Genomic DNA, 17,791 nt, shown 5'->3' with positions numbered 1-17,791 from the left:
ATCTTTTTAATGAACTTTGATAACCTAATGCACTATGACTTAATGACCGGTTTATGGTCTCCTTTGATTTTGAAATTGCCCGTATCCACTACAATGCACAATTCAACGCGTGAAATCATTTAAAAACCAATTCAATTGAAACAGTGAGTGAGGTAAGTCAGAAATCAAACGTGAAACTCGTGACTTGTAAAACGGAAAACGTGATAAAAAGATGAAGCGAATTAAAGAAAAGGAGTACGCCTAAATAATAGCCGTTGAGAAGCTGACGGCTGCTATTAAAAACAGCAGCGAAGCGCTCGCTGGAAAGTATTGACGGTCAAAAAAATCCTCCATTTAAAGTACAAGAACGACCACCTGAACGTGAACTATGTCTGTCCGAAAAGCTTGAAGAACTGAAAGCATACGTACTAGAGCACCCGCAAATCTAAGAAGTTTTCATCCAATTGTCTCTTGGTGAAAATGATTCAGAATCGGTGTGTTGTTATAAATTAGAAATCCAAAGTCATAATAAAGGTCATATGAATACTCTAAATAATTTCATTTGACTTTTATAAAATTTTCCTAAAACAAAAAACATTTGTCACAAAATTGCTCAAACAGATGAGGCATACGCCGGTAAAAGTAATTTATGCTAACAATGAGGAAGGTCCACCCTGGCGTTGCTGTTCATATTCATTAGTTCCGAGGTCTGAAGTCATTCACTTTGTTCAGGTGAGCATTACAGTGCTGATTATTATTCTTTCCTTTACAAGGCTCTTCATAATATCCGAAAGATATGCGGAAAAATCAATTTGAATTGAATTGTTATCAAATTTAGTTGGTTATACTCTTCCCAATACAAAAATATGAACAAAGTTATCCTTACTCATGACAAGGTCTTCATGTCAATTGTGGGGCCCGTGACTCCGAAAACTTTTTCTGGCATGCTGAAAGGTCCAACATTTGACCGGCGTTTTTTACTTTCAACTTTTGTTCAGAAAAATGGAACTGTCTTCCGAATATCATCAAATACTCAGGATTTGAAATTACAACTGACAATTCATGCGAAGACAATTCATGACAATTCATAAGAAGAAATTGTCAACAATAAAGAGTTTGCCAAAATAGCAACATCATAATTTGCGAATAATCATGTTTCATCAAAGCAAGTGGTCAAGGACAATTGACGTGACAGAATACATTGTTTTACGGAAGTCGCTAAGACACATTCGCCTAATTGAATTCTTCGGAAAACAGCTGAATGGTGTTCAATTATTGAAAGACGCCTACAAACTAGAAACCGCAGAGCCTTTTGCACATTTGATCATAGATTTCCAGCCAAGGATTACACTTTCTGTCACAATTCGTTGGACCGCGGGAGTATTAGTTGACCTAAAAAAATTTGAGAACCCAGTACGGGTTCTTAAAAAATTTATTAGTTTGCAACCAACTTTTAACACCTACGCAAAACAATTTCTTGCTTTATCACCCGTAGAAGATAAAGCAGAAAGATCAAAAAAGGCAATGCTTCTGGCGATGCTGAGGGAAGCTTTGAAGGAGCAAAAGAGCTCCTGGACAAATTTCTTTCTCCCACGTTAAACAATTGGTTAAACTGTACACAAAAGTTAATGCCGCTTTTGGTAGCATTTCTAACTTCGGATAGGCAACCTGTTAACCAAGATCTAAATGAAATCCTCTTAAACAAAATACAAACAACTCAAAAAAAACTTTTCCGCGACTGAAAGGTGTCACTTACAGAATAAACAAGATCATGTCTGTTGATGTAGCGTAATTGGGCAGAAGCAACAATGGAGTGAAATACTAGCCAGAGGCTGCTAATGTTTTATCGCGATACTATGGCTCAAAGCAATGAAGGCTTTATTTTCAAAAGACGCAATTGAAGCGTTCAAAAAATGATTTGCCATTTGTATTTCATTCACTTTCGTTAGACGTTATTTCCACTATTTCAGCATCCAATAAAACAAAGTCGGAAAATATTACACGTTGCCTCAATGTCCTGTTATTTTTAGTGATCAGACAGAATCACAAACGGTTGGCAGCTCTGACGGATCTCCTAGTTTACCATGGAATTTAATGTTCAAACAAGCAGGTCAGTATTAATGAAAACCGAAAAGTGTACTATTTGCAACAAAGAACTTTCTGAGCGCAGTATGAGACGCCAAAAAAACAGCCCACAAACAGTACACCAAAAACAGTTTCTTGGTGTGCCATCAAAAGGGCTATGAAGTAGCACAGTTATTGAATTGGAAAAGCATATGAGGGAAAATCATCGCGTTCAGACCCCGATGTTGTCTTTTGTTGCCAAAATTTTTTTGTGAGTGACTCACATTATATTGAGCACATGAATAAAGTTCATGGCTTAGCAGTATGGAACGCCGACGCAAAATTGACGTATCAGTCGTGATTATGCTCCTTGAGAAAGCTTTCGGTGGAGATCTTAAAATATGATATTTCGGTACACAATAATGACACTGATATTCTGAGCTTTACGCGCTTTAAATAAAACTCAATTGAAAATGTTATTCAATTAAACACCCAAATTCAATCACAAAAACTTCAATTCAGCACAACAATAGATATTACAAAAAAGATGAAGGAAATTCGAAACCTGTTGAGCATAATACAATTTTTCAAATTCAAAAGCGCGAGTGGTCAATTTTCCTGGATTGGATAACAAATTTTTCCTTGAAATGACAAAGCAGATGAAACTAGCGCTGAAAATTTTTTCATCACATGGTAGCGTTAGTCAATAACCCAAATCAAAAAGGCTGCAAAGCGGCTAAAAAACCAAAGCAATCCGAGCATCCTCACGGTAAACCTCGTTATCGGGTATTTGAAGACTCGAAAAAGAGGAAAGGATTTTTTTTTGCCCTGACATTACAATCGCAATCACAATAGGAATGACTACAATCGATTAAACGAAGTTGCATAGGAAACAAATAAAGGGAACGCAATGAACTTCATAAAAACTCCATCAAAAACTTAAGGGTTGGCACACGCATACAAAAGAAAAATTACTCTGATTTTAACTCATTGTCTTTTTTTGGTTTTACGTTAAGTAACAATAATTTTTTGACCATATTCGTTTTCACGAGCAAGGGTAGGGGATGCAAAAAGTGCTAGTGTGGACTGAGCGTGGGTGGGTGTAGAGTGGGTTGGATGCCGTGCCGTAGCAAGATAGCGTAGGGCCCAGGGATCGGTCTAGCAAAACCATCCTCTCGTAGCCATTAAATTTAGTCAAAAGTCTTTTAACCCCATAAGCTTGTCAATTCTGTAAGAGGTGAAATTTTATCAATTGTATTTACACTACAGAAAATTTTTATTAAATTAATGCGCCCATAGGCATGTAAATTCCTTATTATGTGCCCATATAGTGAAAATTTTGCTTTTCGAAAAAAATGTCTATGTGCCCATAGAAAGTGAAAATTTCGACTTTCGAAAAAAAGTTTCTGACACAAGACAAAAGTTTCGCAACTTTTCACATCCATTTCAGACAAAAAATCGGCAACATTTTTAGTTCCCTTGTTTAAAATCTTTTCCCACTTATATGAGGGATAAATTTTTTCAAAAATAACATTTTGGCAAAAATAGGGGGACATTTTATACAATTTTTTTAAAAAATTTTCAACTTTCCCAACCCGTTGTTGTTGGTCCTAGAAACTCAGACTTCTAAAAGTCTTATCTTATCCTATACATTAATTGAGTATTTGTACCACTGTAGCACTACTGTATATAATAGTACCACTGTACAGTACAGTGGTAGTAACCACTGAATTGATGACATTTGAATGCATGTAATGTTTCACAATCTTTCCATCCTCTATCTATAGAGGATGCAAATGGTGAAACATTACAAGCAGTGAAATGTCATCAATTCAGTTGTGACTACCACTGTACTATTCATTGTGCTCCACATAGAACTGGGCAATAAATTTAGCAGAGCTCAGAACGTATTTGGCTCAAATACTGCACTCGTAAACGATGAGTAACATTTTGAATGAAATCACACATAACCGGTGGCTAGCTTTCGGTAACATAGCAAGAGCTAGCAGCAGCATGCTGACACTTGGTGATGCGTTGTTAACCATAAATCAGATCTTAGAAATGTCGGTTAATGGGAACGCAGAGACAAATCTTGTAATCGGATAGTTAAATTAGAAATAATGGTTGACAACTGTGGCGATTGACACGAAATTCAGTCCATATTTATAACCCCAAATTACCGCACTTTTACATTCATGGTGATCACCTTTAATTTATAACTTTCTTGACTTCTTTTGACATCCGATCTTAACTAGCTATTTACTCTGATAATTTACTTCTCTTAAAGATCAAGGATCATCATATCACACATAACAATATGAAAAGTTGGGGACAAATCTAGTATAAATAGCACGTGTTAGCTCCTTGTTGCATTCACTCATTTCATAAATAACCAAGATGTAAATCAGCACGTGGATGAGGTACGTATATCTTTCCATACTTTAAACAATTAACATTATACTTTCAACATTCCTCCTATCATGTTAAGTGTTTGTTCCGAGAAGGACATCACGAAAAAGTGATACTTTGGTCCTCCCCAATGCTTTTGTAAGTGTGTCTGCCGGCATGCGATCGGTAGGTAAGTAGTTTAGCTCTAATAGTTGACTTTGGACTAAATTCCGAACGAAGTGCACTTTTAATGAAAAGTGCTTTGTCTTTCCGTGATTCATCGAATTTTTACTTAGAGCAATACAAGCTTGGTTGTCTACAAAGACGTTTACTGGCTGCTGGATTTCTAAATCTAATTCTCGTAATAGGTTAACTAAATGTACTGCTTCTTTACTGGCCTCTACTACGGCGTTAAGCTCAGCCTCAGCTGTTGAAGTAGATACACACTTTTGTAACTTGCTAGCCCAACTGATTGCACCTGAACTATTATTAAGTTTAAAACAAAAACCACTTGTACTTTTTCTATTGTCTATGTTGCCTGCCCAATCTGAGTCTGAAAATCCTGTTAATTCCAGTTTCTCACCTTTCCTAAAAATTTTGTACCTTTTAGGTAACGTAAACACCCTTTTGCCACATTCCAATGTCGCCTTCCAGGATTTTCAACAAACGAACTCAATAAATTGGCTGCGTGCGCAATATCTGGTCTATTTGTTAATGCCAAATAGTTCAAACATCCCACTATAACCCTATAATCACATGATTGCATTTCTCTATGCTCATTGCTGCCTATTTCTGGTGAATCTAATTTTGATAGTTTCAGGCTAACATCTAAAGGTGTTTCCAGTGTCTTTGATTCGCTCATGTTAAACTTCTCTAGTAATTTTTCTACATATGCTTCTTGGCTTAGCATAATTTCGTTTTGTGTTCGCTCAATTTTTATATTTAAGAACCAGCTAAGATCTCCATAACTGCTAATTTGAAATTGCTCACTAACTTTATTTTTAAAGTTTTCACAAAAGCCTTCCTGCAATCCTAATATCACCATATCATCTACCCAAAGACACACTAATCCTTCTATACCATTTTCTCCTTTCTTTATGAAAAGACACTCATCTTGAATAGCCGGCGTGAAACCTAATTGGTTGAGAAAAGTTTTGATTGTTAAGTACCAATTTCTACCGGACTGTTTCAATCCATATAAACTTTTCCTAAGCTTACAAATTAATGGATTTCCTTGCTTGTCAAATTTTTCAAACCCTTCGGGCTGTTGCATAAAGATTTCTTCTTCGATGTCAGCGTTTAAGTATGCTGTTTTGATATCCATTTGTTTTAACTCGGTGTTTTTATATGCTGCGTAGCTTATCAGTACTCGAATTGTTGAGAGGCGTGTTGTTGGTGAGTAGGTTTCGTTGTAATCCCGACCTGGAACTTGGCTAAATCCTTTTGCTACGAATCTTGCTTTACACCTTGTTATCTCCCCACTAGGACCAAACTTAAGAGCAAAGTGCCAGCGGCTACCAATGGGTTTATTTCCTTTGTTCTCTACCAGTTCCCAAACTTTATTTTCCACTAATGAGTTGTATTCCAACTTCATTGTCTCGTACGTTTTTATCCCTAATTGCTTCATCAATAGACTTAGGTAGCAATTCGTTGTTAACAATTTCACCAAGGAAAGCTACCGGGTTTAAATCTCTATCACCATCTGAATGATGCTTGTTGACTACCTCCTCCTTCTTTTCTTTGACTTCAATAAACAGTTCGTTTCCGTTGAAAGTTACATTGCGAGATTTTCTAACCTTAAAGACTCCTCTGTCATTTGGAATATCTACCAGATAAGTCTTACTTTTGTCTGAAGACCCTAAGAATATTCCTTTTTGAGAAGTTCTATCAATCTTACCACGAAAATTTTTTTCAACATAAACGAAAGCTGAACAACCAAACACTTTGATTGATTCTATGTTAGGTTTCTTCTTGTACATTGCCTCAAAAGGTGTCTTCTGAATACCTGAATGGAAACAAAAATTTTTAATCTCACTTGCAATGTTAAGTGCATATGGCCAATGCCCTTTTTCTAAACCTGATTGCTCTAAAAGACATCTAGCCATTGGGGTGATTGTCCCCCAATTCCTCTCAACCTTTCCGTTTTCTTGTGGTGTATACGGTGCCGAGAACTCAAGCCTAACGCCTTTTCGTCTACATAATTGTTTTATGTCATTTGACACATATTCCCCTGCACCGTCACAAACTAAGGTTCCGGGTTGTCCTATGTCTGCAAAGAACTGTTCAACTTTTTCAAAGGCCTCGTCCCTTGTCCTCAAAAAATATAGTTTCTGATATATGCTAAAACTATCCACGAAACCTATTGCATACCTATGACCATCAACCGCTTCCGGTTGGATGGGCCCTAATATGTCGGTATGAACAATTTCTAAGACTTCACTTGCTCTTGTTCCTGAGTCTCTTGGTACTGGAAGTTTCTTTGATTTATTTAGCTGACATATTTCAGAGTTTGATAAATCATGCTCGTTTACTTTTAGCCCCACTGCGTGATCTTTTAATTTGTATATGTCCTCAACATTGTTATGACCCAAACGCTTATGCCACAAACTAAGGGGATCTCCATTTGCTAAGTTGCACTGCTCGCCGTAATCAATGTTGTGCCAGATAAATAAACTATCTCTTTCCTCGAAAGGGAAAACTGTTCCGTTCTTGGTTCGTATTTCTAAAGTCCCACCAAAGACGACCTCATTGCCTGTTGCTCTAAGTTTTGACACTGATATCAGATTCCTTGTGTTGTTGGGAACAAGCAACGCATTATTTAATCTTATTTTTCGCGCTAAACCATTGGAATCCAAAACCCTAATTTCAACTGTTCCTTTCCCACTAATTGAACTTTTACTGCTGTTTGCATTAGTGATGGTACCAGAATACTCCTTGTCTATATCTATGAATAAACTTTCATCTTTAATCATATGACTGGTAGCACCTGAGTCTAAAACTGGCTCACTTGCAAGGTTGTTTTCCGACGTTTGAAAGAAGGAAAAGATCTCTTCTTCTTCTTCTAAATTCTGCTCCTCAACTAAATTTTGCGTGCCCCTCTGGTTGGTTCTCCTGCTTTGACTTACAAACTTTTTCTCATGTTTCTGTTGTTTTCTACAAAATTTAGCTATATGTCCGTGCTCACCACACTTAAAACATTTCATTTGAGAAGCTTTGGTTTGTTCAGGAATCGTTTTCTTAAACCTACATTCTTTTGCGATATGTCCCATTTTCTCGCAGTTGAAACATTTCCGTTCCTTATTAAAGAATACGCTCTCTGTTTTGGTTTTTACATTTTCATTATCGAAGTTTATCAGGTCTCGTTTTATTTCCTCTAGAGTTTTCTCGTCTTTGCTGTATTTCACGAGTGTTGCGAAATTTTCATATTCCTTTGGGAGCCCTTTTAGAATTATTGAGACAAACATTTTTTCACTAATTCCTTCATTCACTAGTGTTAAGTTGTATTGCATATCATCTGCTCTGGTGAGATAATCTACTATACTCTCACTTGAAGTCTTCCTAAGGCTAGTTAATTGCGCTATCAATTTGTGTAGCTGGGGTCTCTCAAAACTTTTGAAGCGTTTACATAGTACATCCCAAGCTCTAGTACCATCACCCTTATGTGGTCTAAGAAAAAGAACTGATGTTTTGTCTAAAGCCTGAACTAACTCGTACAATAATGTCTTCTTTTTCTCTTCTAATTCTTCCCTCCCTTTTTCTATAGCTTGCCTACGTTGCTCCTCCGAAGAATTATTTCTAACAGCTGGCACATAATCTAGATAGGTGGCTTCTCCACTAAGAACTTTACCAAGTTTTAAAGAGTGTATACGAGCCTCAAACTGTTCAGCAAAATACAAGAAATCATCCTCACGCCCGCTGAATATCTATCTTTCTAATTTTGAGCTCATTGTTAGGCCTGTCTTACTTTCGTTTAATTTCCGTTCGTCTCAAATTAACAATTTAGCTTTAATTGTTCCCTACTGAACCAAAGACTTATGCTGCCCCAACTATGTCCTTTGTTTTTCTAAGCTAGTACTGCTCTAGGTAAATATTCTTTTGTAAAAAGGGTCGGGCTCTGAAAAAAACATCTTGTTCGGACTTAGATCAAAACTGCTTTCCTTTCTACGCGTGTTTGAATCTGTTTCCTGTTGGTGGCTGTGTTATAGGGCGACGAAGCGGTGAGTCGTTACGTTTGTGTATCCGAAAAAAGCTTTTTAGCACCAGGTTAGCACTTGTTGTAATATGGTAGCACTTGTTAGAAAAAAAACACTAAGCAAAAAGAGTTTGGTCGACTAAATTAATCTAGAAGTTGGTGTTCTGTTCGAGTTCTGTAGTATCCTTGACAAAATCGAAAGCAGGACATTGACATTGAGCCAGGGTTTCTCTGCCGCGATTAAGCACGATGAGGATACCAACACCCTCCGAGGATAATGTACTCGAACCCTAATCCTAGTCCTGTTTAAAAAATGTTTTACCACCAACTTTTGTGTCTTTCGACCAAACTTGTATCTTACAGAAGCACAGCACACACAATTGAAAATGAAACAGTTGTTTAAGCTGAGCTGTTCTCAGCTATACTAAGCAATCCTGGTTCCCCGACAGCTCTGTTATACAATTGAACCTCCGCGCTCCTTTTTGATTCCCCACAACAGCTCCACTCACTCTTCTTCACAAGCAGAATCCACTGCTTAGCTACACACACTTAGCACTCCACAATTGAAGTCCCCCGACCGGGTACACAAGCTCTCGACTCAACAGATGAAGTCCCCCAACCAGCTTCACAAACTGCTCACTTCACAAGTGAAGTCCCCCAACCACTTACAAGAGCTTCCAACTCCACAATTGAAGTCCCCCAACCAGTCACACAAGCCTTCAACTCCACAACTGAAGTCCCCCAACCATTTACACAAGCTTCTTACTTTTGCTTCCTCTGGTCTCACTTGGCCACTTCTTGACTACAAGGCTTGTCTCTCCTTGTCTTCTCTGTCTTCCTCCCCCAGTGATTTCAGCGATCCTCTTATGTAGCAAAGAGGCGCAGCAACAACGTTTTTCTATTTACGATGGGGGTTGATTACTTAACTTAGAAAAGCTCTGGGCCCATAACCTGTCGGTTAATGGGAACGCAGAGACAAATCTTGTAATCGAATAGTTAAATTAGAAATAATGGTTGACAACTGTGGCGATTGACACGAAATTCAGTCCATATTTATTACCCCAAATTACCGCACTTTTACATTCATGGTGATCACCTTTAATTTATAACTTCCTTGACTTCTTTTGACATCCGATCTTAACTAGCTATTTACTCTGATAATTTACTTCTCTTAAAGATCAAGGGTCATCATATCACACATAACAATATGAAAAGTTGGGGACAAATATAGTATAAATAGCACGTGTTAGCTCCTTGTTGCATTCACTCATTTCATAAATAACCAAGATGTAAATCAGCACGTGGATGAGGTACGTATATCTTTCCATACTTTAAACAATTAACATTATACTTTCAACAAGAAAATCTGCTTGTGTAGCTGTAACATTTAACCACCGCATTATTAATCGACAGTTTTCACCTTTTCTAGTTCAACCGCACACGTACCTTGATGATAAGTCTCTCCAAAGACTTGGTTGCTCGGCGGTCCTCTTCCTGCGAGGTTGTAGGGATACACGACAAACTTGTAGTTCATGCTGGGCTGCAGATCAAACACATACGCGTTCTCCTGTCTGTCTTGTGTTCTGTTGCCAGGGGACAGTTCGTACATACGCTGGGTCTCGTCAAATTCCTCAACGTCATGGCGCCAGAATTCGATCTGGAACAACATCAATACTAACATAACAACGGAATTCTTACCTTAATAGTGCTCGAGAACTTTTTGCCGTTTTGTTTGTATATTTTTAGTTGCTTTCAAAGGCATTGGTCTGATGCAGCATAAAACTTTTAGAACCAATTATCTGAGGAATGTCCTACATTACACCTCAGTTCCATGGTAATTAGCAAAGTTGAAACAAATCTAGGAAACCGTGACATTGAAATTTTCCGTTTATATTTACCCTTTCTGCCCTGCAGCAGGTTTTGCGCCCTCAGTTACAGAGCACAAACGGAAAAGATCCAAAAATCAAGAGTCTCAGCAGCGTTCGCTAACCTAGATATTAAACATATATTGTTGCCTCGCCCATCAAATTAAATGTGAGTTCAATAAAGTTCAACAAATGCCATGCGTGTGGTGTGTCAGAGTGAGTTTGTGTGTGTTGAATACGACAATGTGCTTCTTCTCCTTCTATCGTATCCGGTCTTTTCTCCTTATCAAGATCTATTTGCTTCGTTGGATCTATTCTGTCCTCCCCCCCCCCCCCCCCCCCCCCCCCCACAGTGTTTTTTATGACTTCCGTTACAAATTATATGTTGTTATATGGCACGTTACTATGCAAGAAAGTTACTATGTAACTATAGCACGTGCGCCTGGGGGTCATGAACGACTTATGCTCACTAAGCTTGGGGGGGGGGGGGACAGAATAGATCCGCTTCGTTTCACATGTTTAGTTTCTCTATATAAACCAATTCAAGCAAGGTATTTTACATCCGGTTACAATCGACTTCTCATTCTGTTACAATTTGGGTTATAAAGCCATAAGAATCAATCTTACAATTAGATTAAAATCAGCGAAGTTAATGCGAGGCATTAACATGTGTGCGTGTGTAGGTCTTACAATGTATCCTTGGAATGTGTCGTCTGGGAATCTCTGCAGGTCTACACCCAAGAATGCCACTCTGACAGACGAGCCACTGTCTCTGATCACTCGCAGGTTTGTCACTGCAGATTGGGGGGCTAAACAATCAAGACACGACACATCACTACAGATAGTATGAATAAAACATTTCTGTTTTAGTTTAATACCATGTTAGAGAATCGCAATCCTATCATATTGACAGAATTGATGATCCAATATACGTTGAAAAATTTATTACCTAACCTGCCCTCCTATGGCCTTTTTAAACCTAAAATCCCAAATTCAGCCGTCAAGTCCCATGTATTAACCCACAATTTGCAAGTGGAGTTGCTCGTATAATGTATGTGGGAGGGGGCATAAACAGAAAAGATCCGAATTTATTCAGAAGACATGGCTGCCCATCTCGAAGGAAATCAAAGCAGTTAGTCAAAAGTATCCACAATGGATCACATTACAGACCCTATTTAAGATCTTGGATTATAGAGCCACTCTTACTTTGATTTTTTCCATTAGATTTCACATCCCTCGCGTGAACAAGTTTTCCTTTTTGATTTCGTGAGCAGATAGTCTCCAGCTATTTTCTGTTAGCAATGAGATTGCTCGGTAGTTGTTTTCGTCAAATTTAGATCCATTTTTTGGCATCGGTCTAACTTTTCCTTCTTTCACTTTTTTCGGAAACTCGCCTTTGTTCATCGACCAATTTACTTGAAAAGTCACAGGTGCTGAGACTGACTAGGACACTACTTATATCGTGTGATATACTTTTCTGAGATCTATCTTTGCTGTAGGTATCTTTGAAATTTAGATTCTCCTAATACACGTTTTATCTTATTTCAAAGTCTGATTGATGTTTAGCGGTCCTATCTTCGATGCGCAGGTCTACAGTCGTGGTTTAAAGAAACAATTTTGCAATAATGAATTTAAGATACTGCTTTTCACTAGAATTCTCGGTCTTGTGTTTTTACAGATTTCTTCCTGATATTTACATCATATTTGTTTTTCATTGAAATTTTAAACATTCTAAAGAGGTTTTATATCATAAAGGGTTACATATCGAGGTTAATAATCAAATCATTCAAATATATTTAGATCATTCTAATTATCAAGGATTTCAAGTTTTGTGGGTACAATATATCAAACAAATATATTAATGTGAAGGTTAATAAGATAAACAACTTGAACTAAACAATAGATAGTTTGAGATTTTGACATCTAAATACAATTTAGGTATGTCACACTACATGACAAATGGAAAAAAATTTATGAAAGAAATTTTTTAGAAGCGCCACCCATTTAATCAATTACCGCAGTTTTATAATTTGCTAGTTACATCCGCTAGCGGCACTGAATCGTCTTCATTGAATGTTTTTTGTGTCTCAGCTTTTGACTGTCGAGAAGTGATACTCGATTTGTGGGATTTTTGAGTTTTCGGGCATTCTGCACGATCGCACCATTCATCAATTTGGGTTTCTGGTAAAACTACAAATTTGTTACGCCATACATGTGCGTTGCTCTGTAGCGTGTTTTTGTCGAGTGTAGTAGAGACGACGGGCTTAACTGGATGTTTTTCTTGGCCAAATTTAAGGAAGCGTGGAGTTAATTTTCGAATAATGCGAAATCGATGGTATAAATACATCACAAGAGTGTGTAGAAGTAGATTTCCTATGAATACAAATAGAGTTAACATTAGGGAGAGCTTAATAGGGACATAAGTGTTGAGTTTTTCTGTCAGAGCTGGTTTCAGGAGCTTTATTTCATGATCAATTGGTTCAGCTATCTTCATGAGTTGTTGTGGATCAGAATGAAGTGGAATTGTGGAAAGTTCTGTTTTGATTTTTTTCATCAATATAATGTTTGCGTCAGTTTTTGAATCGAAATAAGGTAAGTCAGAGATGTCTGGCAGTGCTGAAAAAAGATGCTGTAGAGGTCTCGGTAATTGGACTTGTATTCGCTGTGCCTGAATTTGATCACAAGTTTCGAGATCAGGTCGAATTTTGATATTTTTACTGATGAGCTGCGTTCCACATTCTAAAGTAATAATACAGACATGACATCCTGGATGTTCCCTTCTCTGAGGAATGTTTTCGTCGGAAAGGCTGTATTCTCTAAGGGAAAATGCATCAGATGCTGACTTTATTAACCAAATTCCGTATCCTAAGTTGGTCGCTTGTTCCGGTGTTGGTAGCATTACTTTTTCTGTATCACAAACTGTTAACGCTGTCAATGTGTTGTGGAAACATAAGGTCGCCAAGCATGATGATTTAGCGAGTTGTGTTGCCATAGTTTGAGTACAAATTCGATAGTTTGATGAACCTAAGCAGTTGTGAAATTGTTCTTCCGTTAATGTTGTTGACTCCATGGAATCTTCAGAAATAGCTAGATATGCGCCTTCTGTCACCCATTGCAAAGCATCTGAAGTATCCAGTTGTGGCATTGGTATAAGATGTGCTCTGTAGACGTTGAACGCTGTTTGACTAGAAGAAAGAGGGATCGAGAGTGTTAAAAGAAGTCCTTGTTTGATTGTTGAAACTTCTCTTAATAATTTTGCATCGTAATAGGACAGAAGGTCCTGCATTGGAATCGCTAAGGTTAGCCTGTCAGATGCGTCCTTCTGGCTATTATAGACAGAGTCAAGTATCGCCCTGAGTGACTCACGTGGTACAAGAGACATTGGTAGTCTGTTACTGAGTAAAATAGGAATTGAGCTGAGTAAATTTACTTTGTACGCATATAGAGCTGCTCTGTAATTTCGTGTCTGCATAAAGGGTAGAAAGAAGTGAAGAGACTGTATCGAAATTGAAATTGAGTTGTTGATTGGAGAATAGCATCTGGGTACAGTCGCGGAGTATGTGGAAATTTTTCTCAAAAACAACAAATTGCTCTTGCATTATTTTCCAGTTTTTCGCCTGATTTTCGTTCATCTCCTTTTGTGCTTTCCTAATTTCGCTTAGCTCATTCGAGACCATGAAAAACTTTTCGTTTGTATTCTCTTCAAACTCGACGACATAGTCCGTCAGTATTGAGGTAAAACGATTGAGTCGGTCAATGTTTTCTGCATTTTTTCTTCCACTTTCTTGACAGTTACCAAAGATTCCTGTTATTCCACAGTCGCTGTTCCCTAGTAGGATTCCGCCACCAAAAAGGCCAATTCCTGCCAAGATAGCTGCTCCTACGTGGGCTGCGCGTTTTTCTCTTCCACGATAAGCATCTGTTTTTGTTAGAAAAGATGCACTTTCTTCCCGTATTTGCTCTACCTCGTTTTTCGTCTCGTTTATTTCATTTTCGAGTTTTTCTAGCATTCAATTCAGGTTAAAAGGATCAGCTGTAGTGTTGAATTTTGTTGAAAAATCTAGGGGGCATAATGATGAATTCATTTTCCACATATTTGTCAGTGTTTGCAGCATTTCGTGAATTGATTTTCTTGTTGTAAAGTTGTATTCAGGGAATGGTAAAAGAAATTCAACGTTTACAAATTTTTCGGCCAGTATGATTTTGGAAGACTGATGGAAAACTATTCCCTTTGATAAATAATCCGGTGATTCTGAGTTTTCACTTTGGACGTGTTTGATTGTAAATATTATGAACGCCATTATATAAAATTTCATTTTCATCTAGTTGATCTTGGTAACTGATTTATTTAAAACGTTTATGTTGAATACCAGTAGTTATATGATAGTTTTCAAGTAATCAGCAGAATTGTGGTTTGTTGTTTATTTTATTGTGTTTGTGTCATATATATTTGTCTTTATTCGTCTTTGGAAATCAAGGCTGAGTTATTTCAAGTTTTTCAGATCAATAATGTGTTTTAATGTGACTGTTGGTCCATTTGTTTTGACTTGTTGCCCAAATGTAACTCTCTTACCAGAACTCGGTGTTTGGACAGCTGAGCGTGCTCCTGAATGTGGAGAAGTTCAAGGAGAAAGTGGTGGGGAGTGGCAAATTGTTTTGAATTTGTCTCTCCTCATAGTTTTGTTCTGTGTCATTAGAGGAATTTTGACTTGTATCTTGTTCAGAAACTAGCCAATAGTGGTTTCAAGGACAGTAAAAGGGGCAATTGAAGAGCTAGAGTGATGTTACATTGCATTGTAGATGTAGTAGACTTTAAACTCGTTTGCTTGTGGTATTACTTATTGCTTGAGTGTTGATTATTTGTAAAGTATGAATTGTTTGCTGTTAGAGTATTGTGTTAAGGTGCAATTCTAAATGATCACTAAGCGTTCAGTGGCTTGTTGTGTATTTGTTCAGTGCTGTCTGGATTCATATTATTGCATGAGCATGTTTCAATTTTATTCGCAATTTTCAGGTCAAATGACTGCTGAAATTTTTGAGTTGAAAGATAAAGCCTTAGAGCTTCTCTGTCATATTCCAAAGGGAGCAGCAAAAGAAGTTATTGTTGGACAGCTGTTTCTAGTTACAACTCAACTAGTCAAATACAAAAGTCGTACTTTGAATGTAAGTGAAAAGATTGGTTAATTATTGCATGACTTTTTTCTAATTTTGATTCAAGTGTGATGGGTAGATTGTTAGTGCATGCTTGTTCATACTTCCTTTTTCAGCGCTCTATTAGTGAGTCGTCAAAATACTCCACCGTTAAAGACAAGTTTGAATGGCCCGACAGTGAAAAAAGAAATGGTTATTTTGGTGGGAATATTTTGTTTAATGGCGTGCTAAAGTCCCAGCATGATTGCACTTTAGATGTAAAGTTACCATCAAACTTTGAACTCTTCCATAAAACGTATGGCTTCACGATTCTAAGTCAGGGATGTCAGTTTGTTAAATGGCATAGCGATTGGGAGGATGCAGCTGACTCCTTTATCTCTTTACATGGATTAGGCTCAAAATTGTGGTTTTTGATGAAGCCCGGAAAGTCAGCTGCGATGGCTGAAAAATTGGCAAAGGATCCAAAAGACATGATCGCCCAGCTTTCAGAATTAACAGATAAAGTGTCTATTGCATTCCAAAAGCCTGGGGATACCTTATATTTGCCGTTTGGGTATCATCATGCAGTTGTTACCTTTTCGCTGGAAAACGAGTGGACCTTCCTATTGTCGGTATCCACAATTATTAGTTCGGAGAGGGCTGAGAGTGCTTGGTCTAGCATCACACAAGGGGCAACTGGGGAGAGGAGGTCAACGCGTCGTCAATTGGGCCCACAAGAGAAGTAGAAGGTACTTTAAATTTTAAGTCGTTTTTCGAATTTTGGCTCCCGGAGGTGCAACAGGGCCAATACGGCTTCATAACTTGGACATATGAGCTTTTAGTGCTTTCATTGATGGTTATTCAGTTCCGGCATAAGCATAGCTTGATTTTAGTACCACAAACGTACCGTTTTGACTGCTAGAAGTTGAGAAATTAACAAAAACCCGCGATTTTGGGCCTGTTTTTTGGGTTTAATTTCTGCTGTCTTTGGGCCTGCATGGTTATGTCAGAATCGGCCCCAGGTGTCAAAGAATGTTACCGCTGGCTTCGTATGGTTATTTTGGGGCTCAGGGCAAATTTTCAGAACGTTTGGAGTCGTAAAAGTTGAGAAATTACGGTTTTTCTGGATGGTCACCGTCGAGTACCCGAAATTTCCCAAATTTTGAACTTTTGGGCTAAATTTCCAAAAAACATATTTTTTTCCCGAAAATATTGCTTTTGTCATGAATGGGCACTAAAACTAAGCACGTTCAAGCAATTTCTATCCGAACGTCTTATGATAAAATTTTTTGGGGCTACCTGATAAAGTTGTGCAACTGTGATTTTCAAAATCGTCATTACTTGTAGACTATTGGAGATATTCGCATATCCATTGGTGTATGTGTTGTATAGGCACTTTTGGTTGCTTGTAGCAAATTTCAGGTCAATTGAAGTTTTCTTGTAGGAGATATGCGTTTTTGAAAATTGAAGTTTTCCAGTTTCCGATTTTTTCGTGTTTTTTGGTTTTTTCTTTTTTTTTTCACAATTAGGCTCTCAGATCTACCGCCAGTCAAATTGAGTGTGTGCCAGTATCTGATAGCGGTCCTGGTGGGCGATTTTTTTCCAAAACCTGAAAATAACTCAAGATATTCATTTTTTCCCCGTTTGTGCTAGTTTTCACAGTTTTTCATCTTTTTGTAAATTTTCGGTTTTGGTGTCTTTTTTTTTCTTGACTGACAGACAGAGTTAATTTGTTTTCCTTTCCTGAGTACTAAAGTTTGATTTTCCGGATTTTCCGAAGGGTTGGCGGCTGTTGGTAGTGATTTTTTATCGTTTTTCCTTTCAAATTTGTTCGGCGGTTTCTGTTTTCACTTTCCAAATTTTGTCTTTTCTTGAGTGAAAGTTGTCTTTTCTGAACAATTTTCGAGGGCAATTTTGTTCTCCGAGTAGGCTTTGCTTGTTGAATTGCATAAAAGGTTACATCTCATGGAAAATTGTAATAGGAAAGTTGAGAAACTTCGCTCGTATTAGACGTAGAAATGAATTTTGTTTCGATCGGTCCCCTTCTTTTTCGAGTTTTGGTACAATGATTGATTGGATTTGGTATTTTTTCAGCATGCTCTTAAGAGTTTCAAGCACGAGTGAAGGAGCATAATGGGATGTGCTATCAAGTTCATTGTATTTGGTGATTAGA

The 17,791-nt window shown here is 37.7% G+C and overlaps 1 protein-coding gene across 1 annotated transcript in view; it reads right to left on the bottom strand.

Moving 5' to 3' along the window:
* Positions 1-17,791, bottom strand: part of LOC142354029 (contactin-4-like) — a 330,197-nt gene that overhangs the window by 21,711 nt on the left and 290,695 nt on the right. Inside the window, exons 21-22 of the mRNA XM_075406293.1 lie at positions 11,179-11,297; positions 10,070-10,280 (exon numbers count right to left, since the gene is read on the bottom strand). Coding sequence (XP_075262408.1) covers positions 10,070-10,280; positions 11,179-11,297 — 330 coding nt within the window. The remainder of the gene's footprint in view (positions 1-10,069; positions 10,281-11,178; positions 11,298-17,791) is intronic.

This window comes from Convolutriloba macropyga, chromosome 15 (assembly GCF_964194025.1).
Source record: "Convolutriloba macropyga chromosome 15, txConMacr16.3, whole genome shotgun sequence".
In the NCBI taxonomy this organism is placed as follows: Eukaryota; Metazoa; Xenacoelomorpha; order Acoela; family Convolutidae; genus Convolutriloba; species Convolutriloba macropyga.
This window is presented reverse-complemented; position numbering and strand designations above follow the sequence as displayed.